Source organism: Crinia signifera, chromosome 4 (genome assembly GCF_055691185.1).
Source record: "Crinia signifera chromosome 4, ASM5569118v1, whole genome shotgun sequence".
Lineage (NCBI taxonomy): Eukaryota > Metazoa > Chordata > Amphibia > Anura > Myobatrachidae > Crinia > Crinia signifera.
In genome coordinates, this window is record NC_139220.1 from 207406577 (window position 1) to 207432483 (window position 25907).

General features: G+C 44.1%; 1 protein-coding gene across 16 annotated transcripts in view; it reads left to right on the forward strand.

The window, feature by feature from the left end:
• Positions 1–25907, forward strand: part of HMG20A (high mobility group 20A) — a 49188-nt gene that overhangs the window by 18804 nt on the left and 4477 nt on the right. For 15 of the 16 annotated variants that reach the window (XM_083183602.1, XM_083183609.1, XM_083183601.1 and 12 more), the window contains 3 exons: positions 4416–4495; positions 9035–9173; positions 10239–10454. In XM_083183602.1, coding sequence (XP_083039728.1) covers positions 4416–4495; positions 9035–9173; positions 10239–10454 — 435 coding nt within the window. The remainder of the gene's footprint in view (positions 1–4415; positions 4496–9034; positions 9174–10238; positions 10455–25907) is intronic. The other variant, XM_083183614.1, reaches the window with a different exon arrangement.

Consider the following 25907-nt stretch of genomic DNA (forward strand, 5'->3'; position numbering starts at 1 on the left):
TACCCCACCACTGCTGCTGAAGTCCACTCTATCCTTCAATCCGCTTCTCCCTCCACCTGCCCGCTCGATCCTATCCCCTCCAATATTATCCGTCGTCTCAGTCTATCAGTCTGCTCTCACCTGGCTCACCTCTTTAATCTTTCCCTATCCTCTGGGATCTTCCCTTCCTCCTTCAAACACGCTCTTGTCTCCCCAATTCTCAAAAAAACAAATCTGGACCCCAACTCTCCATCCAACTACAGGCCCATCTCCCTCCTCCCTTTTGCCTCCAAACTCCTAGAACGTCTGACCTATAATTGTCTCCTAAGCCACCTTACTGCTAACTCCATTCTAGACCCCCTCCAATCCGGGTTCCGCCCTTTACATTCCACTGAAACTGCCCTGACCAAAGTCACTAACGATCTACTATCGGCTAAATCCAAAGGCCTCTTCTCTATCCTCATCCAGCTTGATCTGTCGGCTGCCTTTGACACTGTTGACCACCCTCTCCTGCTCAACACCCTCCGCTCCTTTGGCATCACTGGCACGGTCTTCTCCTGGTTCACCTCATACCTCTCCGATCGCTCCTTCTCCGTCTCCACTCCGAGCTCCTCCTCTCCTACTACCCCCCAGCCAGTCGGTGTTCCCCAAGGGTCAGTCCTTGGCCCTCTTCTCTTCTCCCTCTACACCACCTCTCTGGGCACCCTCATCAGCTCCTATGGTTTTCATTACCACCTTTATGCTGATGATACCCTAATCTATCTCTCCTCCCCCGACTTATCCCCATCACTCCTGTCCAAGGTCTCCGAATGCCTCACGGCCATCTCAGCCTGGATGACCCAACGCTTCCTGAAACTAAACATGGCTAAAACTGAACTTCTAATCTTCCATCCCCCGAACATCCCCTCTTCTCCCACTATCTCCATCAGCATTGGTGAAACCGAGATCACGTCCACCAACCAAACGCGCTGCCTCGGTGTCATCATTTACTCCTCCCTCTCCACCCCCCACATTCGTGCTCTCTCACAGTCTTGCCGCTTTCACCTACGCAACATCTCACGCATCAGACCATTCCTCTCCACTGACGCGACCAAAATTCTCATTCACTCTCTTGTCATCTCCCGCCTTGACTACTGCAACATCCTTCTCTCTGGGCTACCTCTCACCCGCCTCGCACCTCTCCAATCCATTCTTAACGCTGCTTCTAGGCTCATCTTCCTCTCCCGCCGCTCTACCTCCGCCTCCCCCCTCTGTTTATCTCTTCACTGGCTCCCCATTCCTTTCAGAGTTCTCTTTAAACTCCTCACCACCACCTACAAGGCTCTCTCCTCCTCCACAGCTCCCTACCTCTCTTCACTGATCTCTATCCACACTCCCTCCCGTCCTCTTCGCTCCATCGCTGACCGCCGACTGACCTCTCACCTAATCACCTCCTCCCACTCCCGTGTCCAAGATTTCTCTCGCGCTGCCCCCCTGCACTGGAACAACCTCCCGCCACCCATCAGGCTATCTGATTCCCTTACCTCCTTCAAGCGCTCCCTCAAAACCCACTTTTTTCGACTAGCCTATCCCTCCTCCTAACCTCTTTTGATCCTCCTATCCTGCCTCCGTTCCCCTCCGTTCCTACTTATCCTATTGTATTTCGTTCGTCCACCTATTTTTAGTATGTTAACTCTTATGAGCAGGGCCCTCCTTCCTCACGTACTCACCCTACCTCATTACCTCACCTGTGCTCCTGTCCTGTTCTTCCCTTCCTCTACTTCATCTTCAGTCTCCTTGACAATTTTGACACCTACTTCTGAACTGATGCTGATTTTAGTTCTACCAGCTATACCCCTATTTATACTGTATCTTTCAACACACCCTGTACGTTACCTTAGAATTTTTTTTTTTTTTGTTTGCTATGTACGGCGCTGCGGACACTTTGCGGCGCCTTATAAATAAACGTACTACTACTAGGGCACTCGCCATTAATGCAGATAAAAGTTTTTTACTTGGCAAACATCATAGAGGTGGACGTTTTGGCCCCTAACAGACCTTTTTTTTTTTTTTTTTCTTTAGTGAAGCATGAAATAAAGTACATCCGGAATATAATTGCATTCCCATTGTGTGAATCACAAAATGTAGCATAGTAGATTTATGCACAAAAAGAAATAAACAATTTGCAGCATACACTTTGCAGCAGTGTCTTTCATTACAAACAATCAATACAACATATAAAAGGGACAATAGAAGATTCATCTGGACCCTAACAGACCTTTTTAAAGAGAGATACGAGAATACATTCATCCAGGGCTATATATAATATTTGACCATTGGTAATATTTATGGCCCTATGCATACTATTAAAGAAATATTAGCTGCGATTTTCTGCAAACCTTTCCTTTTTTGGTGTACAAATACTTTGTCTTACTAACCTATATCCGTATATATTATGCTTGCAGGCTTAAATATTGGATGATTTTATAAAAATGTAGTTTTAAAACTTATATTACCAGAATTTGTTTTCATAAGGTGCTTAAATTGGGTTAAATTTTGCTAATAATAATTATAATCTGTAATTATTTTGTTGTAATTAACGGAATTTCCAAACTGGATTATGTAATGCATAATCATGATAACATCCATCATCATCATCTATGTGACGTGAAGACCAAACATTCCTTTTTTAAAATCATTTAAGATTTTATATTTCTAAAATTGATTCATTCAAATCATATTATTTTTATTGAGTTTGCATGTTAGCAACCAACTTGACAATTTTAATGTCTCACCAATAAATTATTTTGAACAAAATAAAACAAGTATTAAATTATTTAGTGAAGTTTGGCCTGTAGGTGGTGCTATATTTGTTTACATTCCATTAAGAAGCTTTGTTAACACTGTGGAAAGAAAGTTACAATTTTTTCTATTATGTATTTTACAGTTGGAACACAGTAACAAAATGGGACTAGGTCAGTGGTTCCCAAACTTTTTCAAATCACGGCACCCTAGAGCATCAGAATTTATTTCATGGCACCCCTAGGTCAAAAGTTTTCTTTTCAGACCTTTTGAAAAAAAATAAGTACATTGTTTTATATGTCTTACAAAGGTTTATTTATAGATGAGGGACAGGATTAGCTTCTGTTTGTCCACATATTTTATTATTTACAGCCCACCAGCAATGTTTTTGCCTTTTACATTGAGCATAAATAATTTGAATTGGTCCTGGACCACCATTCCAAGGCACCCCTGTAAGTGTCCCGAGGCACCCCAGGGAGCCGCGGCACACAGTTTGGGAACCACTGGACTAGGTATTAAGTGACAGCCCAGGAAAGAGCATTTACTAAACTTCTTCTCGCAGTCTTACAATGTAGTGTACTTGGTCTCTCCTGAAACTAACAATGCGTAGGCCTGCATTGATTGTGTATTGTACAGTTTACCAGTACATGAGAAGGACAACACTCTCTGTGGGTATCAAGTATCCAAAAGTATTATTGCTCTATTTTCATGTTGAGTCTGGTTAGGGGTCAGGATGCAGCCTTCAAACTTTCACCTCCTATTATTCCTCACCAATTTCTGCCTTCCTGAGGCAAAGGAAGTATACATACTTTGTGAAAATATGGTTGGACACGCCTATAGAGCCCACAGGAAACTAAATTTTGCTAGCAACACCACTTTTGCAAGTAGTTCCTGCCCTCAATAGGATCTTTTTAGTGTGATTCACGATCTGATGGTCTTATGATTTTCGTTTGACTTGGCAATGGTCTCTACATCCACAGAAGCCATAATTCTGTAGTGTTAAACATATTATATCATTGCTATTAAATAAACAAATCAAGGTACGGGCATCACTGACGGTGTATTGGTAATGGTTAGCATTACTGCCTCACAGCGCTGAGGTCATGGGTTCGATTCCCACCATGGCCCTAACTGTGTGGAGTTTGTATATTCTCCCCGTGTTTGCATGGGTTTACTCCGGGTATTCCGGTTTCCTCCCACGATCCAAAAATATACTGGTAGGTCAATTGGCTTCCAACAAAAAAATTAACCATAGAATGTCTGTGTGTGCATGTACATGTGGTAAGGAATATAGATTGTAAGCTCCACTGGGGCAGGGACTCATGTGCAAGTTCAACTATACTCTTTAAAGTGCTGCAGCATATGTATGCGCTATCTAAGAAACTTTAAATAAATAAGGTTTACTCTCTAACTACCCAGTAACCCACGTCTGAAAATGTGTGTGTGTGTGTGTGTATGTATGTATGTATATTCTGCTTAATAATTCAGCCTAAGGCTATCTTGGCAAACTAATTTAGGGACTACATGCATTTAAGTATTTGTATTAATTACATCATGTTCCTATATTTTGGCTATATTGATGTGCATTCATCAGTGCAGGAAAAGGTACAGGAAATGATGTAGTGCTTACCATGTAATATTTTTTTTTCTTCTAGATGGAAGCTGCTGTTCCAGTTCCACCTTCCTCTGGAGACATTGAGGAAACCAAAGAGAATGTAGACCCACCAATCACTGGGTGAGTGCATCAGATGTGTTTAGTAAATAGCCCCCGGTTTATTTTTCTTATTAACTAGGTGTAGGCAACATTTATTGTTGGATGGCAGATGTTCACTTACAAGCCAAAAACATGTCCTGTTGGTGGCTTTCCTGTCCTTTTGGAAGTTGCTCAGTTTAGGTTGATAATTTGGAGGTTAAACATGTTCAGTTAGGAGCAGGACTACCTATGGCAGTGCTCATTCATTATAGGCTGAAGCTATGCAGGTTATTCTTGGGTTCTTAGTTTTGAGAAGTGTGTAGTACTTCAAAAGGCCTCCTCCATTTATAGAGATAATTTGGTGTAGAGTGGGAGGGTGCATCTAGTACGAGAGTTTTATATATAACTATACCAATGGTTTAAATTTTATTCCCCCACACTCTACTTGCCACACTGATTTCATAATGAGGATTTTATTGATTAGACAGATCCATTGGCCTTGCTGAATGTAATACAGCTCTAGGGTCACCGTAAAATGCAGACCATTTAATGGCTTTCAGATCACTTTCTTAAAACAAACTATTCATAGATTTCAATACATGCTTTTATATAACCTTCAGAAAGCCTGAACCACCAACCATGATATGAGAAACAGTCAGGGGAACGGGCTATAATAGCTATGGAGGAGATTGGGATAGAATTAATGATTAAACATCTCTTTTGGTGGAATGAAGTTAATCACCATGTGTGGATTCTCATTTGCCCGCCCATAATCACAAGACCATTTAAGAACTGGTAAACCCAAATGTTGAGATGGAGATTTCAGATACCTATATCAGGCAGCTGTGTGAGGGTAGCCAGCCCGAAAAGAATACATGAGATAAACAAAGTTCTCTAATAATGTAATTGTAGACATAGTAAAAATAAAACATTTGTCAAAAATGAATAAATCATACATATATATATACTCAATGACTACATAAAACTGCAGCCCCACTATAAGCGACATAACTGCATCAGTTTATGACCTAATTATATAAATGGGTTCTGTAAAATACATATTTTTAATAAGAACACCTTTGGTAGGGACTAGGTAGTAATAATGGGAATCTCTGCAGTCACTAATAGTGATAATGATATTTATATAGCGCTTTTCTACCAATAGGACTCAAAGTGCTTCACCATTGTCTTTACAGCTCGAAATACAAAACAAGCTTAACAGTAGATGTCCGTGAAATGCTTGAGTAAATAAGTATGTCTTAGTCTATTGTTAAAGGATTCTGCAGTGGGGGTATCTCGCACTGTGCGAGGAAGAGAGTTCCACAGAGTTTGAGCAGCAAAGTTGAAAGCGCGACCCCCAGATGAATTCAGGGAGATTCTGGGATCGTAGTAATCGAGTAGGACAGTAAGGGATCAGCAGCTGCTGCAGGTACCTTGGGCCCTGGTCATGTAGGGCCTTGAAAGTGGGTAAGCCAATCTTGAAACGATTCGCCATTTTACAGGTAGCCAGTGAAGGGCGTAGAGAATGGGAGTTATGTGGCTGGATCGGGGCTGGTTAGTTAATAGTCTGGCAGCTGCATTTTGTACCAGCTGCAAGCGGTGCAATTCTTTTGCTGGAAGACCCAGGTAGAGAGCATTGCAGTAGTCTAGTCGTGATGATATAAATGCATTTATGACTTTAGGCAGGTCTTCTGAGGGAATAAAGTGCTTGATTCTGGCTATGTTTCTCAGATGAAAGAATGAGGATTTGATTGTGGCTGACACCTGATGTTTAAGTGTCAGGCCATTATCCAGGACAACACCAAGATTCTGCACATGATCAGAGTTTTTTTTAGTGCTGTGCCCCCCAGCTTAAGACCTGTCAGTTGGCTATGCTGCCATCTTGTCCTGTGATTTATCATCAGGACTTCTGTTTTATCTGGGTTCAATCTCAGCCAACTGGCACTCATCCACTCCTAATAGTAGTTACTGAAGTGTTTATAAGATTCTAGAATAGGTTTTCAGGTGACACTATTTGAGCTATGGAAAGCCCTGCTGCCCTCTGCTGACCAAAGAAAAGAGCAACACTGACTCTTGTAAAATCGACCAAATGTTTTTAGGTTAGCAGAGGTGGTGCAAGGGTATTCCAGCTGATATGTATAGAAAATCTGGACCCGTGTAGGTAATTTAGTTACCAGAAATAATTTTTATTGTACATAAAATACAGTTAAAAAGTGCAAGTGCAGATTGCACTTTATCTATAATCTGCACTTGCACTTTTTAACTGTATTTTATGTACAATAAAAATTATTTCTGGTAACTAAATTCCCTACACGGGTCCAGATTTTCTATACATATCAGCTGGAATACCCTTGCGCCACCTCTGCTAACCTAAAAACATTTGGTTAAAGTTTTAATAAGATTGACAGCACCATTGCAGAAAATAATTCACATGCAGACTCCAACAGGTCTTAAGGCCCCCATCCACTAGTCAGATTTGGTCTGTTTTCATCAGATTCAGATGGATCTGGCAAACAGATCTGAAGAAAAAAGGCCAAATCTGATCTCCCTCAGATGTGCAGCTGAGTCTCAGATCCATCTGACAAAAAACTCTAGGCCCCCATACATTAGTCCAAATTGTCCTAGGGACAAGTCGGACCTGATTTCCCCTGCAGCTCCCCGGGAGGGGGACACACGATTAGGCACTTGATGTGGCGGGGGATGCTGGCTAATAGAGAGCCAGGCAGAGGGAGCAGGGGGAGGCTGCGTTGGGAGCCGAACAGGCAAGGAAGCTGTTGCGTGCCACACAGGAGCAGGGCACCGGGCAGTAGAAGACACTGGCTGCTGGACAGCGGCGAGAGGAGCAGAGAACTTGAAGGAAAAAAAAAAAAACCATACAGATGAATAGGAAGCCATTGATTGGTTGAGAGGTCTCAGCCAATCAATGTCTTTCTAGTAATCTGTACGGGTGTTTTTTTTTTTTCTTCAAGTTCTCTGCTTCTCCCGCCATTGCCCGACAGCCTGCTCCTGCTCCTGCTAGCACTTCCGAGCGCAACAGCTTCCTCGCCTGTCTGGCTCCCTATGCAGCCTCCCCCTGCTCCCTCTGCCTGGCTTTCTATTAGCCGGCATCCCCCGCCTGCTGCTGTCCCCCGCATTGGGCCGGGCTGCAGATAAGATTTAGCGGTACTTACGTAGTATCTGGGCGTCCGATTTTAAAATCGGGTCGGAAAAATCGCATGCGATCTGATGCGATTTTCCATAGGATTCAATGTTAACATGGTCCTGTTCATTTCCCCACTATCCAAGTGGACATAGAGTTGATTTTAGAAAGCGTGGCGAGCGTAGCGAGCCACCGAGCCCGAAGCGTGGCGAGCGGCCGCGGATTACGTAAAATGTTTTCCGCGGGGCTCGCTGCACTCGCCACGCTTGTGGCTCGCTACGCTCGCCACACTTCATACAATCAACTCTATGCCCACTTGGATAGTGGGGAAATGAACAGGACCTTGTTAACATAGAATCCTATGCAAAATCGCATCGCATGCGATTTTGCTGAAAATCGCATCTGATTGTATGCCTTAAGGTAAGGCATACAATCAGAAAATCGGCAGCCCAGATACTACATAAGTACCGATTTAGCAAATCTTATCTGCAGCCCTCCCGACTCCGACACGATGCGCATGGGTCCACGCATCGGGTCGGATGGGATGTCTACAAGTGCGATTTGGGCCGATTTCACGGCCCGATTTCATCCGAATCGGGTGAAATCGTGCCCAAATAGCATAGTGTATGGGGGCCTTGACGTGCTGCACCAATCTGTCAGGGTTTTAACATAGAATTGATCAGATGTTTATGAAGTGAATAGAGAAAAATTTGCCCAGGGTCAGATCAGATATCTGGGAGAGCAAGGGAAATCTGGAGATTTGTAGCATCAGATATGTCTGCGTAGTAGATGGGGGGGGCTTAAATCCGCTGCTGCAGTAACATGCCGTCTGTAATGTAAAACATTTTGGTCCCTAAATAGAGAGCAGTGGCTAGCAGTTGTTTCAGTTTAATCCTTTATATATTTGTATATACTATAAATTAATTTCATTCATTCATGCATGTATGTGAAAGTAGAGGAACACCGCTAGACATAGGAAGATTTTCCATGTTCTAAGAATTAGGAAGGCATGAGTGCCCATATCTGTGCTTCCAGCAACTTGTGTTCATGAATCTTTCATTGTACCCAAGTATTCCAAATGTGTACAGTGTTTATTTTAACTTGCTCTCTATAGAGCTATTTCCCCTAACTTTTGGTAGTAGGGAATAAAATGTTTGAATTTGTAGGCCTGCTCAACCATAAATGTATTTGCTGACCTTTTTTAGCTTTACATTCCATCTTTGTGCATGTGGGGAAACCTACGTGCTTGGCTTGGAAATGTAATGTTCCTGAATTTTGTACTTGTACAACCTGCACTACACCCCCTAGTGCACTTGCTTGTAATTCAATAAGCATCTGATATTGTTTGAACATAGATTTCCTGCAGACGGGTAAGAAAACACAGTCTTCTAAAGGCGGCAGGGTGGACTATATTGTAAAATCAATATTTTACTGTCTCTCAGAACCCAGAGCACTGACTGCTCCAAGATTCATGAAGGGTCACAAGAACCAACCTCCCAGCAAGAAGACAAAGACCTGACACTACACCAAAATGAGGAGCAGCAAGTGCTAGATAGTGGAGAGCTGAAGCAAGATGAAGAGGTGAGAGAGAAACGTAAGGTAGCATTATAAAAGCAAAGACCTGAATAGTATGGAGGAAAAAACGAAGAAGGCGCCTCAACTGGAATGTTTCTGAATGGCACTGTGCTAGCCCTGTCACTTAATTTTGTAACACACTGAGTTGCTGGTCCTCAAAATTAAATATGTACTACAGTGTTTGTAGTATGGAGAAAAGCTGGAGAAGTGAAATTAATCCTTGACACAATGGGGTCGATTTTTAATGTAGTGCGATTTTAATAGCGACCAAAAAAAAGGAAGAAGCGTGGGGCGCTCAAAGGTACACAGTAAATGAATGAATTTATTAAAAATATACACACTTAAAACAATACATAGATAAAAAATGTAGGAACAATTAATACATATACCAATTAATGATTATTAATTTCCAGTCGGGTTGGTAGTAAATTCAAGTAATATATATAGGCTTTGGAACGATGGATGGTAGGCCACCAACTGGAAACTTTTATATATTTAATTATTTATCCAGCACAGCCTCAGCTGTGCTAATTGGCAAGTATCTTTCAAATACCTTGAAACTGTCCAGTAATAAATTAGGCCAAACAGGTATAGATGATACTGTCTGTTATATGTGAAACAATGCCGTTATATTACCTCCAATGCCGTGGATGTAGACGCCAATTCGTGATCGGCGGCAGTGTCCGCTGCTTCTATTAGCTTAGCACCAAAGACACTCTTTCTGCAATTTTAATAGTGCGTGGTAGGATTATTCAATAGTAGAGCTATTCAATTGGGCACGCAAATAAGCCCAACTAGAGGAGTTCGTCTTGCACCGATCATGAGTTGCGAGCAGAAACCCGACTAAACTAGTGCTGTGAATGTTGTTTATTGCTTTGTACTTTCTGTGTAGTGCAAACCACATCATGGCAGGTACTTTAGTCAGGAATTGGAGGTTCTCCCAACCATTGTTGAGACCTCCTTCCCGAGACTGGTAACACTGTTAACATCGCTTTGCATTTAATAGACCCAATGTCGCATATAAAATTTGAGTAATAAAGTGGAATAAACCATGCTCTTATACTCTTCCAGCAGCCAAGACCTCGGCGAGGGGGGTGGACCAAAGGTCGCAAGAGGAAAAGAAGTCCCCGAGACAACAATGCCCCAAAAGCACCACTGACCGGATATGTGCGTTTTATGAATGAAAGGCGGGAGCAGCTAAGGGCTGAGCGACCGGAAATTCAATTTCCAGAGATCACCAGAATAGTAGGCAGTGAATGGAGCAAATTGCCTGCTCACGAGAAACAGGTGATTACTAATATGTTTACAATTAATATTTAAGGACGATTATTTTTCTAATTTTACCCTTTACCCCGAATATTTCTGCTCCTTGAAAATAAAGCACACAATTCTTGAATACATTTCTATAGTACTGTAAATCTTCCATATATGATGGAAAATTTTAAAATACTTTTAATGGTTTACCCATCACTCTGATAGGAGAAAAGTTATAACATCTTGTTCACCACCATATTGCCCTGGCTATAATTATAATTGTGGGCAAAAAAATAAGCAGGTATGTTAAAGTATTCATCTTAGGTGATGCAGCTTTGATTTTCTCCTGACATCTTTGGCTTAGTCAAAATAGCCGTTTTGAGCGATTTTCGGCTGATTTTCGGCTGAAAATAGCCCATTGTGTATGCCTCAGAGATTGCCAACTAGCGATGTTGCGCGCTCCCGCATCATCGATAGGAAAGTGGTTCATCTGCTGGATTTACCAGCAGATGTAGAGATGATGGATGGTTTTTCAGCCATCATCGCCATGTGTGTACGCCTGCCGGGCTGAAAGATTAACCACTTTCAGCCTGGCAGACCACCCCGCTGCCCCCCCGCCCCTCGCCTGTCATACTCACCGAGCTGGTCCGCAGCGTGCCGCTCCAGTGATCTTCTCTCCGGCCGGCTGCTGCTGTTCCTGCAACACAGTCCACTAATATATATTTAGTTATTGCGCAGGCCAGCAATGTATGCATTACATCCATCACTGTCCACCAATGTTCATATATATTTATTTGCCCATTGCCACCAATGCAGGGTTGCCGACCCTCCCGCATTTAGGGGGGAGTATCCCGCTTTTTTATTCTATGTCCCGGTCTCCCGGGAACATGTTGCATCCTCCCGCTTTTTAGCATGCTTTGGAAAAAAAATTAGTGACTGCGCATGCGCAAGTCACGTAGTGCAGGGGCTGACTGCGACCTCACCGCTGTCCTATTTAAAAGCCGGCCGGGGGTTCTTTTGCAGATCAGATGGTAAGTTAGCGGCTGGCTGCTTCGATGCTTCTCTCCCTCTGCTCCCCGTTGATTTCTTTAATAGGGTTCCTCAGGCTGTCCCTCTCCTCACCCCCCACCCCTAAATATGTAGTGCTACGGTACGCTCTGAAATGTAATTTGAATACCTCCGCCCATGGCCCGCCCCATTTGCAAGCCATAAATGGAACAGAGCTATCCAAATTACATTTGAGAGCTTTGACGCCCCCTATTTAGTGCAAAGGGCTGCAGAGAAGTTGTCAAGTATGCACCAATGTATATATGTAACCATTGGAATTTGAACCCAGCCCATTTATAATGAAAGATTTTCAGCAAAGTCTTTTGCCTCCTGAAAATCTCTTTGGGGAAAATAGCTCAATGTGTACACACTACTTTTGTGAAAGATATATCTATCACAGATTTTGGCAAAGTCTTTTGAAATTAAAATCTTCTAGTGTGTATGGGCCAGTTGCGGTGCACCCCTGATGATTGCATTTGTCTTTGTTAAATTACCCATTTAAAAGTTATTTATTATGGAGTTAATCATCAAGTGTAGTATAGATCTTCTTCTTTTTTTTTTTTTTTTTAAATGTCATGCTGCTGTTGGTATTGTTTCACATTTAGTACCACAAGGATTAAACTTGATTCTAATCTGGAAAGGAAGCCAATGAACAGACAGGGTGAAGCCCCAAGAGGGTAGTGGTGTTCAGTTTAGGCTGAAGAGAGATGAGCTGGTACTTCAATAGGATGCTAGGAGAAGGTTGCACTTCTAAGTGAAAGAGAAGGTGGTCAATGAGAATTGAATCCAGAATGAGAGAAGTCTGATCCTGGTAGTACTTTACTATGAAGTCCTAGAGAGATTGTGAGGTAGATGGTGGAAGACAGGACATAATTGAGGATTACACCCAGATGGCGGAGTTGGGAATCCGAGAAGGAGGTATTATTAGAGGAGATTGACGTGGGGAGAACTCTGGAAAACAAGCATTGCTGTTTTTAAGATGTTAGGTTTAAGGAAGCGCTGGGCATTCATGGATGGTAAACAGCCGGTGCCACAGGAAAGGACAGAGAGAGAGTAAGATGTCAGGGAAGAGGGGTATGTTTTGGGTGTCATCAACATATAGATAGTGTTGAAAGCTGAAGTAGCTCATCAAGGAAGATTAGATGCAGATATGTAGAGGATAGAACCTTGAGGGATGCTGACAGAAAGAGGGGCAGCAGCCGAGGCATTACAAGTGTATGGACAAGCAAGGAGCTGAACCACAAAAAGTAGATTGTGTGAATGTTTTGCAGGAGGCTGGTGTGGTCAGTGGTGTCAAATGCCATTTGTGAGCACTGGCCTATTCAAACTGGGTTCGGTGCACACGGGGCCCACATCACACAGACACACTTTTTTAATACTTGCCTCTCCAGAATCCACCATCAGCAGCAGAAAGAGCACAAATCATAACTTGGAAAATGGCTTGGCAGCGATTTCCTGATAGCAAGGTTGCTTCGTCCTCAGATACACAAAACCATGTGCACTGCAGGTGGGGCAAATGTAACCTGTGCAGAGAGGGTTAAATATTGCTAAAAAAAAAAAATGTGATCCGGTTTGAATAACCCCCATTCTCCCATTATGACTTGATACCATGACCTCAACTACTGCATCATCTCCTTCTTACCCTATTTCTCCATTGCTCCCTTTGAACAGCTTTTCTGCAACCACCTCATCTTCCACTCCAGCTCCTAATCTTTACATTCAAGGAAGTCCTCAATACATACTCTGTGCCAATTCTCTCTACGCTAAACCTCACAATCATGAGCATTTTAGTAGGGGAGACAAGCCATGTGCAGCCTCCTCTGTCCAGGCACCCCTCTCTAGCAGACAGTAGTGTAGAGTGAACGCTAGGGGCTCAGACTCCAATACTCATGTGCACATTGATTTCTCTACTGCACATGTGCAATACGCCAGGAAATAGCTGCCAGTCATTTTCCCATTGATGGTTTGCAGTCTCTGATACCTGCCTTTGTATGTTGGCTCAATTTTATATATATTTTACATGTGTAGGAACATTGAATGCTAAAAACTACATAGATTAAATGTATAACTTTTTGCTTCATGGTTTCACTTCTCTGAATAGATGCTAGGTAGACTTCCTAAATTTCTTCAAAGCATTGTACTAATGGTAATAAAAGAACCATTATCATAACTGCTGCATGGATTTAGTAAAACAAAAATGCAAATCTTCAGTAATTTCATAGCAAGCAATAAGCCATTAACTGTGTTTGTCTGATTTGTATTGGGCTGATCGGAGCTTAGTTGCTGATTACTTGTTTGTTTTGCTGCACATATGCACTTTGTTAGTAAATCCAGTACTCTATGGCTTCGCACTTGAAACTGTTGTCCCCTTTATAAACCTATAACCTCACTAACACAAGCACAAGTGGTCAGGTCACATTGTCTGATGAAATAATCACCGGCTTCTGCTAAAAACAGAATATTAATAAAAAAAATATATAAATGCAAGTGTAACATTCACATTAATGCAGCTTTTTTTCACATTAATGCAGCTTTTAAATCAAGTAACCTGTATAACGCCGTTACTAAAAGCACAAGAGTAAAAAATGAGTGCTCTCCTACACCACCAAACGGAGCACAAGTATCTTGCTAATATGCAATTCTAAAACAGCCCAGTGGCACACACAAATATAAATACACAAAAATAAAATCTGTTGAATGCAAAATTATAAGCATTACCTAGCACTAAAGATAAATGGATAAGATCATATGTTCTCAAACTCTGTCCTCAGGACCCCAAACAGTTCATGGTTTCCTAGTATGCTCACAGAATCACAAGTAAAACAATTTCCATGTGGGACTTTAAAAAAAAAAGAAATGTGTCTGAGTAATGAATACACCTGCTTACCTGCTTGGTGACATGTAAGATGGGGTCCTGGGGACCAGGTTTATTAGATCAAGTCCTTGGTTAGACCACCCTAAGAATATTAGGCACTTGTGTAGTTTCACGGCGCCAGCTACTTCCGGTTTCTACGCTCGGCAAACTATCTAAAATAAACTAACTTAACTCCATGCCAACATGGATAGTTCATACCCCCACTATCCATGTTGGCATGGAGTTGATTTTAGATAGCGTAGCGAGCCACCGAGCCCGCAAGGGGACTCAGACGCCTGGCGCCGTGAAACTACACAAATATTAATAAAGCCCACATATGTTTGTAATTCTGAATGTGTAATAATTTTTATATTCATTTGCCACTGATGGAATATACATAGCATAACCATAATTTCAGCACCAGCACCAGTGGCTGTGTGCGCCAGAACAGAGTAAAACTTGAATTGCTCCATTAGGCGCTGTCTAGTGACTGCTGGCACGCACAACTCTTACATTCACCCACTGACTTCTGGTGTTCAATGTGTGGTTTTATCAATACCCTCAGTTTAGTCTCACCCAGAACTTGGATGTACCCATTTTTAGTGCTGTGCGTTTATTTCTATTTCGCAGATTTTATTTTGGTGGTTTTTACTGTATGTGTCTGCTAATATGTCATTGTCCCTGTTGACATTATGCTTATGTTTCTCTATCATCCATAATGGATACTAGGGCTCACTTAATACGATGAGGTATAGATGGGGTCTAAAGGAGCCAGTGCACATTAAAAAAACTTCAACAGTGTGTGGTGACTCCTCCCACCCTTTTCCTCCTCCCACAGTCCAGTTTACAAAAATGTGCCCTCAGGAGAGAATGCACACTCTGGAGCTCCAGAGATTTTCTTTAATTTATTTTAAAGTTTTATTTATTTGGGCATACAGCATGACTGCGACGCAAGAGCTTAGGGGGTGATGATATGACCTCTTTAGGTGCTGCTGCGGTCCCCGCTGATAGAATGCAGTTCTGGTTGGGTCAGTGTACCGCTAGTTACGGTGCCTGTGCGCACGTGTCCGCAGGATGCCGCGCACCCCTACATGCCTGCAGATATTGTGTACCCTTGTTTTCAGTGCGTCATTTACGCAAAGATGGGCATACAGACCCTCTCTGGGGGGATCCCATACCCCGCCTACGCACACTGGCAGTGATGGGTGAAATAGGGTTCTTTAACTCTCATTTACCACTGTATAACAGTTTTTGCCAGTATAAATATATCAGTAGCTCCAGCACCATTACAGGGGGCGGAGCTACCTCAGAGCGGGAACTGTATCTTCTCAGCACCATTACACTACAGGGAAACAGCGTGCAGCCTGTTTAGGCTCCTCCAAGGCACTCCAGTTGCAGGTTTTCACTGGTGCAGGGGTGTTAACTGGGGATAGTTGCTGTTTAATGTTAGAAATATAACCAGAGTCTACATATGCTTTACTGATGGCGCCATTACATTCCCACTGGGTTTGTTTATATCTGCAAATGGCATAAATCTTCCCGTGTGCATCCTCCATGCCCCGTCACTTATGGTGGCGGTGTTACAGGTCACAGGCAGGAGCAGCTGCACCCTCTATCTCCGGCAGGCGGGCGCCTTGGGTCGGCACAGCGGGCGTCTGTCCGGGTTTGGGACAGTGTGCTGTGCTCAGAACAGTGGCACCGGGCGGGGGTAAGGAGCAGTCAGTTGGGCAGCGTCTGAGCCATATTCTAAGGTGCTCAGCGCTGCCCGGCTTTAAACAAAAAGTTAATTTTTGCATGGGGGTACTAATCCCGGGATTGAAAGCTTCAATCCCAGGATTTAAATCCCAACGATTTTAGGCCAAAATTCTTGAATCCCGGGTTTGGGCTCCTTAGTTTTCACCCTCTCCCGCTGACACTCTCATATGTGATCAGTGTAGCCAGCTCTCACAGCAAAGTGAGGCATCTGGGAGTGATTTAGCAGAACTGCTTTGGCTGAGTTCTATAAAAATATGATCTCACAAATGTTACAGGTATCTGAGGAAAAAATATACTCAGGTTGCTCCCCCACTGCACCACGTAAGCGTGGGTTGTTAGTCCTGGACTCTGACTCCGTGAAGGAGGTGGAGGATTTTCCTACAAAGGGCCCTGAACCCTTTATTGTTACCATTAGGGATATATTACACCTCCCTGCGGAGGAAATCCTGGGGTCCCCGGCACTGGGCTCCAGCAGCCTGTGGTGTCATGCCTTGTTGTTCGCCAACTCCCAGCATGCAGGGGAGGCCTGCTGCCACTTGTAGTTCACCTGTATAAAGCAATGTTATGTATGAATGATTTAACCCGAACAGGCCGGCTGGCGTCCAAAGCCCAGGGAGCAGGTGACCGGCCCGGGCTTCAGCCCTGGATGGGTGAATCCTTGGGGACCCTTTTATTGGTGGGGTTCCCCCACTCCCCCAGGTCCAGGGCTGGTTTCAGAAATACGCTTTTTGTCCCCCATATTTTTGGAACCAGGTCCAGCTCAATGAGCCCGGGGCTGGTTATGCTCAGGAGGGGGACCTCACAACTTTTTTTTCAACACCAAATCGCACATTTCCTCAAATATGCACATTTTCATGACTAAAAATTGTACTTTATCGCACTTTTTTGCCCGGATTTCGCATCCAATTAAATATGCGTATTCTGGAAAAAAATGCGATTTTGAAAAGAGTGATTTTGGAATGTGACAAAAAATTGCATCCTATTAAATGTCACCCCTAGTGTCACGTTCCCTGATTCCATAAATTTGGATGATTTGCTTGAACAAACCTCCTGAGAGAACATAATAGATCCCTAAGCGTTTAGAGTCTACCTTTCGCTTCGCCACAGAGGGCAGAAGGAGCTGGGAACACCTACTTGCGGTGGATGCCTCAGTGTCTCAACTGTCAAAAATGTTGGTTTTGCCGGTCCCAGGGGGTACTGCCCCCTAAGGGCATTCTAAAAGCTATTTACTCTGCTGCAGGGTTGTCTCAGAGGGGATGCAGTCAAAATCCCGACATATAGAATGTACAGGTGAAACAGTCAACATGACTTTGGGTCGACAGGTCGCGAGGTCGACATTGGTTTTTTTAGCCATGTGCCGACAGGCGGTATTTCATGCCCTACCAGCCACTTGGGCGTGGTGGGAGAATAAATTAGTGTGCCCGAAGCATTGCGAGCGGCTGCGGTTCACTTCCAACTGTGTTCATGTCGACTGTGTTGACATGTCGGGTCAAAACACAGTGAAAAAACCCATGTCGACCTGTCGACCCAAAGTCATGAAACAGTCAGTTTCACCTATACATTTTATATGTCACTATTTTGACCATGTCTGGATTTCGACCGTCGGGATTTCATACCGAATCCACCCAGAGACCTATCATTGCTGGTTGCTGGATGGCACATGCCATACATTCATGGGCGGCGCAGCTCCAAGGGGGTTTGTCAGGTGATAAGTCCCTAGTTGAATTTACAACATTGGTGAACACATTCAGGACACAGCAAGGGTCCTTTGTGATGATACTAAGAGGTGGGTGTGATTAACGCTAGGACCTCTACAATGGCGGTTTCGGCTCCCAGGTCCTTGTGGCTGCGTACTTGGGTAGCTGACGCTGAATCAAAGTGTAGTGTACCCTTTCCTTTACGGGTAAATAGCTGTTTGGCGGGGAATTTGATGCGTGGATTTCAAAGGCTATGGCCGGAAAGTCCACTTTTCTCCCTTCTGCTATCCCGCCTCTCAGGTGTTTCTTTCAAACCCCTTCATTTGCAGTCCTTTCGTGGGATCCACTTTCCGGGGGAGCCTCTAACGTGGTTGGGTAAGTTGCGTAAGCCCGCCTCAGTTGACTCACAGGAGCTAGTTTCAGCCTGACGCCATGCCCCCTTCCCTGGAAGGCTTGGATGTGGGCGCGAGGCTGCAGTTCTTCAGCCACGTCCGGGATCATTCTTGCCACGATACCTGGGTAAGGAATGTAATCTCCTAGGGGTACAAGCTGGAGTTCTGCACTTGTCCCCCTCACAGGTTTTTTGATCGGATCTGCTGGGTCTCAGGACATCTGTTGGCAGCATTACAGAAGTTGGTTCAAACAATAGTCATTGCCCCGGTCCCCTCGCAGCAGAGGAGGTAGGGTTACTACTCGAACCTGTTTGTAGCCGGACGGTTCAGTGAGACCCATCTTAAACCTTAAGTCACTGAATTCTTACTTAAAGGTGTTCAAGTTCCTTATGGAATCCTTGCGAGTGGGGATTTCAAGTTTGGAGAGAGGGGGGAGTTCTTGTATCTCCAGATATAAAGGACGCATACCTCCACATTCCAATTTGGCCGCCTCATCAAATATACCTCAGGTTTGCTCTCTTAGACAAGCATTACCAGTTTCAGGCACTGCCTTTCAGACTGTCCATGGCTATTCACAAAGGTGACGGCGGAGATGATGTTGCTGCTGCGTATGCAGGGGATCAATATTATCCTGTATCTGGATGATCTCTTGATTAAAAGCGAGGTTCAGGCAACTGCTTTCAGTTAGCATAGATCGGACAACTCAGCTATTGTCCCATCACGGATGGATTCTCAATTATCAGAAGTCCCACCTGGTGCAGCTGATGAATTAAGAGTGTGAGATCTATATCTCACACTCTTAATTCAGCAGCTGCACCTGCAATTGAAGGCTTCCAGTGACCCACTCCGGCTACATAATGGTGAACTGCACACACAGCCTGCAGTTGACTAGCTGCAGCTCTGGCAGGGGACGTTCAGCAGCTTCTTTTCAGTCATCTCCACTTGAGGCCTTCACTCACTGTGCTGCCCACCAAGCACAGTCAACAGCGTGGGAGGAGAGGTACCTTTTCATGCTGTCTTGTGGATTCCAAAGCAGGGAGCTCTCATGGGTAAAGTTCTCTTTTGACAGCTTTCCCGCAGGTGTTGTGAGTGAACAGCGATGACCTCTCCTGGGTTATATAGATGTGCCCGCAAAACTATATGGATACAGAATAAATCCCCAGAATACAGCACTCACCAGACTTTGTAGTAGGGTCCAAGCAGTGTTCCCTCTAAGCTGTGCGTGCGCACAGACATTACAACCGAGCGCACAAAGGTATGTTGCCCCCCACACGCCTGTCAGACCTGCAGCCGGCTCCAGCCATGTTTTAGTCACACATGGGACCCCTCATATTGGAGCCCGGAGCAAGCCTGCATGCTCTGTGCGTGCTGTGCATATAGCGCACACTGAGTAGCTCAGCAGCAGCCCACCCATCCGCGGCTTACCGAAGTCACTGGATTAAGGCACGACAGCCCGATGGTAAGGGGAATGTCACTCTGAGGGGCATTTATGTACCTGGCACTGCTGGGGAGGAATTTATGTACCTGGCACGGCTGGGGGCATATTATGTGTAGCTGGAGAAAAATAGAAATAAAAAAATAAATATTAACATATATGAAATCTATGTCGATATTTGTTTTTATATGTATGTTTGATTAAAAAACTGATGGTGTGCCTTGGCAATTTTTATATCTTGTTTAGTGTGCCACAAGTTTAAAAAGGTTTAAAATCACTGCTATAGCCTATATGTGTGGTGTGTGAAATCTGTAAACATTCAAATTGCTTTATTAACTCAACAGAAGTCGAAACCTAGGCTTTTATACCGTTATGTGACGCACATAAATTACAATTTCCTTCCAAAGGCGCCTAAGACCCCAATAAGAGAAAGAGTATCACCCTGTATAGCAATAGGCGATCCTCTTCTCCATAGAGGGGTCACTTGAAAGAAGACTATGTGCAGATACTCTACTTCCCTCCTGATGGAGTAGCGTATCCTCTTCTCCGTAACAGTGAAACACAGAAACTTATTTCTCACTCCTCAGAAATATCCATATACATGGGAATTCACAGATCCGATCTCCAGCGGATGACCCAAAACAGATAGAAGCACAGGTATATGGTGCAATACCACTTTATTCACATAAAAACCATATAACAAGTACACAAAAAAACAAGGGACACGAGTAAGGCAGTGGCCTATTACCCGGATGGTGGAGAACTGGGGTGGGCAGCTCTTATCTGCGCTTGTTGTAAGGAGGGTTTACCCGGGATACACCTCCAGACTATGCACAGCAGGCTATCGGTCCACGGTCCAACACACGTCCAATAGGAATCTGACTAGAACCTCCAAACGCGTTTTCGACCGTCCCTACGGTCTTTTTCAAGGAGAGTGCCTCTAGTCACACTCCCGGCAGAATTTAAGCTACCATTAGCCAATCATCTACCCTTAATCCCATATGTAGCCAAAATAAATGAGTCCATAAGTCACCCAATGGCAGTACATCCTAACTAAATGCTAAAAAAAAGGTCCAATCCAATGTATACGCTACTCCATCAGGAGGGAACTAAAGTATCTGCACATAGTATTCTTTCAAGTGACCCCTCTACGGAGAAGAGGATCACCTATTGCTATACAGGGTGATACTCTTTCTCTTATTGGGGCCTTTGAAAGGGAGCACCCACATCTTTGTTGTTGCTAAAAGTTGAGTGCTGGTCATTTATGAAATTGGGCGAGATGCAGCAAACTTCCCAACCTCAAAAAAATGCCATTTCCTGAGGTTTGCCCGAGCTGCGCATAACCACTAAACTCGTAATCCATACATTCCGGGGACTGGATGTGATGGGCAACGCTATCTTCAGATTTGTGAAGCATATGGGCTTATATCACTGGCTTTCTGCTGTAACGGATCTGACCAGATGCCTCCCAGCTCCCCCCTGCGATGTGCAACGTATGCACAGATAATACAAAGTCCTATCATCGCAAATGATGACTCTTACTGCTAAAATCTTCATGCATATGGCATTACTGGACGCCAATATTTGTGTATATATGGGGGGGGGGGGGGTGGCGTAACATGAGCTTGCACAGGGTGCCATGTCTCCATGGCAAACTTCTAGGGCTACTGTCATTTAATTGATTGTAGCATTTCATTGGGATTAACTATGGTAACTGAGCGAGAAGACTTTGCATGAGACAACAGTGAAATGTTTCTCAGAGGGCCTCCAGTTCCCCATGGTCATGCCCCACTAGCTTGTACACAGGTACTTTCATTGCTTTTAAGTTGTGTTTTTATTGCCACCGTTGCGAGAGGCACCACGTGTTTTTATCACATCAGGATGCGCAACTCTGCAGACACAACCTTTGCACTATATCTACATGCAGTCCTAATGATTGCCCCCTCTTCACTTGTCCAATGCTTTTGCTAGCAAGTGAAAGTAGAAATGTCCCTCGACTTATACTGTACAAGGGCCATATTCAAATTTGTGTACCACTAGAGGCTGCCCAACAGAGCTTTTCAAATTTAGCTCCGTTTGTGTGCATTTGGTATCCGTGCAGGTGTTTCATCTCACATCCCCTGGGGGTGGCAACCTGAAATCCATGAAGTCACCTGTTTGAGCAAATTGGACTTTTCACAGCGCACCATTATTTGGTCATGTTTAGCTATGCGATCAGAGCAAAAACAAATTGCATTTCGCTCCACGATCTCCATTGAATCCCGCCTGCAAAATCAGTCAAGCCGGCCAAGAACGGGACAGGGTCATGACTGTCCAGCCATCCCGACAGTCGTGACCCTACATTGAATACCCCCCCTTAGTATTACACAGTACTTTTTACATTCACTTGAATTTGAAACCTTTGTCTAGATCAGTGGTTCCCAACCTGGGGTACTAGTACCCCTGGGGGTACTCTGCAGACCAGTTGGGGGTACTTGAAAATAATATGGGTAATGGCGGAAGATGAAAAAGTATTTTGATGGCAGAAGAAGACCCATTGCCATGGAGAAGAACCATGTTGTGTCACTTATGGTTCTGTCTTCAGCATCATCAGCATCTCATTGTGCGGTACTTATGTAGTATCTGGGCGTCCGATTTTTTGATTGTATGCCTTAAGTTAAGGCATACAATCAGATGCGATGCGATATCGCATCGCATGCGACCATCGGATGCGATGCGATGCCCCCATTTTTCCATAGGAATCAATGTTAAAATGGACTGAGTCCATTTTAACATGGAATTCAATGGGAGGTACTTGTGAGTTATCCGGGCGTCCGATTTTTAAATCGGGTCGGATCGGGACATCGCATCGCATCGCATGCGACCATCGGATGCGATGCGATGCGATGACCCGATTTTTCCATAGGAATCAATGTTAAAATGGACTGAGTCCATTTTAACATGGAATTCAATGGGAAAAAGGGGTCCTTTTCATACCCCTACTATCCAAGTGGGCATGGAGTTGGATATAAACCTGTGGCGAGCGTAGCGAGCCACCGAGCCCGAAGCGTGGCGAGCGTAGCGAGCCCCGCGAGGGGACACGGAATACCGTCCCCTCGCGGGGCTCGCTTCGCTCGCCACGCTTCGGGCTCGGTGGCTCGCTACGCTCGCCACAGGTTTATATCCAACTCCATGCCCACTTGGATAGTAGGGGTATGAAAAGGACCCCTTTTTCCCATTGAATTCCATGTTAAAATGGACTCAGTCCATTTTAACATTGATTCCTATGGAAAAATCGGGTCATCGCATCCGATGGTCGCATGCGATGCGATGCGATATCGTATCGCATCGCATCTGATTGTATGCCTTAACTTAAGGCATACAATCAAAAAATCGGACGCCCAGATAACTCACAAGTACCCAATGGGAAAAAGGGGTCCTTTTCATACCCCTACTATCCAAGTGGGCATGGAGTTGGATATAAACCTGTAGCGAGGCGAGCGGACGGTATTCTGTGTCCCCTCGTGGGGCTCGCCACGCTTCGGGCTCGGTGGCTCGCTACGCTCGCCACAGGTTTATATCCAACTCCATGCCCACTTGGATAGTAGGGGTATGAAAAGGACCCCTTTTTCCCATTGAATTCCATGTTAAAATGGACTCAGTCCATTTTAACATTGATTCCTATGGAAAAATCGGGTCATCGCATCCGATGGTCGCATGCGATGCAATGCGATGTGCCCGATCCGACCCGATTTTTAAATCGGACGCCCAGATACTACATAAGTACCCATTGTGCTTTTGCCTGACCAGCAATCCACTGGGAGCTTCCCATGCTGCCCTCAGACCTCTTCGATCATCTGCCCTGCACTGACACGGGTGGAAGAAGCAGTGGCAATAATCCTACAGGTGTTAGTGGGAACCCTGGAGACCATACACAACCAGCGGCCAGACACGGAAGGGCACAATTCCTGTCCACTACTCCTTGATATAAGGCAGTGCATAAGGATACGCATACCGCTCCCTTCCACTCCACTCATAAGTACTGTCTATATTTTAAATTGAGAGGAGGGGGTACTCTTCAATGAAAAGCCTAATCAAGGGGTATGGGAGATAAAAAAGGTTGGGAACCACTGGTCTAGATCAACGTTTCCCAAACTCTTTGCATAGATGGCTCTTGCAGGGGTGCCTCAGTTTGGGGGTCCATGACCAAATCAAATTGTTTAACGTGATAGTCATATTCAATGCTGTTGGCTGCCAATCATAAAAAAATGCCGACAATCAGTAGCACAAATTTACACAACACAACTTGACCAAATGAAAAATAGGCACAATTTACTTAACTTTTTTTTTAAATTAGCAATAAGAATGGCTGGATTTCAATCCCGGGATTGGAATCTCTAGTTACAATGTCAACATGTTGCCAGTCGATGACATAACTGTCGAAATTGTTGTGTCAACATTCACTTTTCCATTCTTCTGCTACTACTTGTCTGCATTAAATCCATTTATTTTATTCAGGTGAGAACTCCATTTACCTGGTGAACCAACATTTACAAGTCAAGGAACAATGTATTTATTTATAAATAAAATGTATACATAAAATGACATAATTAAGTCCACTCCAATTACAAAGCTCAATGGAATTTGCCATGTTATATAAGAAACTGATAATAAAAAAGTATGAGTATGGTGATTCCCCACTCATTCATCTGCAAGACCATTCTCCAGCAATGGAGGAAGTAGACCATACATCCATCTAGAGCAAGTTGTGAAATAAGTTGTAGTGAATACGACTCTGCTGAGGGGGATATTCAATCCCTTGTCACGACTGTCGGGCTGGCCCGACATCCTTGACCTGGTCCCGTTCTCGGCTGGCTTGACGTCCGCTAGGCAGGCCTGCTGAGCGCTGAAAAGGGGGTTTGGCCACAAGATACAGGCGCAAATGGTCGAGCTGCGGCCGGGAGCTGGACCATTCCCAGTCGTTCTCGGCAGAAAAGGCCCAATTGCTTATGAAGTCGGGACCCGTTCTACCGAGATCCCTGTTCAATGCTGTCGGGGAAGACCGCATTGAATAGGGCCCTGCCGCTATTTCCCCCATCTGAAAAAGTGGCAGGAGATTGAATACCCCCCCTGAATGTCTGTATTTGGTTTTGGCCTTTTGTCATTTATACAGACACCTTCAGAAGACCTTCTAATACATATAGGCTATAGTAGAAAAAAGAAACTTAATGAAAAAAGAAGAGCAGAATTACTGTAGCTCTGCTGAGAAGGGCTGCTTTAACAATATTTCCCTACAGATCTATGAAGAGACTGGACCCTTTTCAGATATTTTGACCAGAAGGGGGCACCAGGGATCATGACCAGTACTTTGCAGTATTCCTTTGTTCAAGCCCTGCATTGTTCCATGTAAACCGCAATCCAAATATAGAGATTCAAACTGCAGAAGTCATACACTTTCCAACTGTCAGTCCTGCAGTGTGATCCAGCACTAAGCACTTACTCTGTCAGTCTGAAGTGCACTAGAAGGCTCTGCCATCAGCCTAAATTGGGACCCCTGCTGCAATGGTGTAACAATGTTAGAATGTGAGAAGTTTTTACTGAAGAGCTGCGCAATTTGGGAATAGATGCACATGCATATTTATTGGAAGAGATTAAAAGAAGAGTTTACTGGTCCTATGAGGAAATTTGCTTATCCAGAATGATTGTAATGTGTTTAAACAGTAGGTGCGAAATCAGAGTAGTATACAACAATTGCATTATAGGCTGCTTGCAGCTATCAGCAGGAAATTAAGAAGGAGGGATTATGAGGCCTAAGTACACAAAACTTTGAACATGTTGATGTGGGCACAATGTTTCACTTGCAAGAGATTCCTCATAAATATATATACTTAGTTTATTGAGGAGTTCAGAATGCAACATGCCTGTGGATAGGACAGTCCTATGATGCAGCAGCACCCATCACATAAAGTCCAGCACTGCTATTCTCTTTGTTACAGTGGTGGGCCTGATGGGAAATTATTAGGAGAAGAACATTGGCAGTCTAGCTGGTGTTGGAAGGGTATGCAGTGATAGGCTGCGGGATATGATGATTAGGGTTATGCAAGAGGAGTAGGGATATACTGATTATATCAGAAAGCACCACAAGTTATCAGGCAGTGCCACTGAAAACAGAAGATACAGTTGGAGCCATGGGACCAGGTAAGTCTCCACTAGACCACCAATTGATATTTTGATGACAATTCACCAATGTCAACATGCCAAGCATGTCAACATTTTGTCTATATTGACATTTTAAGGTTGACATGATGAAGGTGGATAAAATGTACC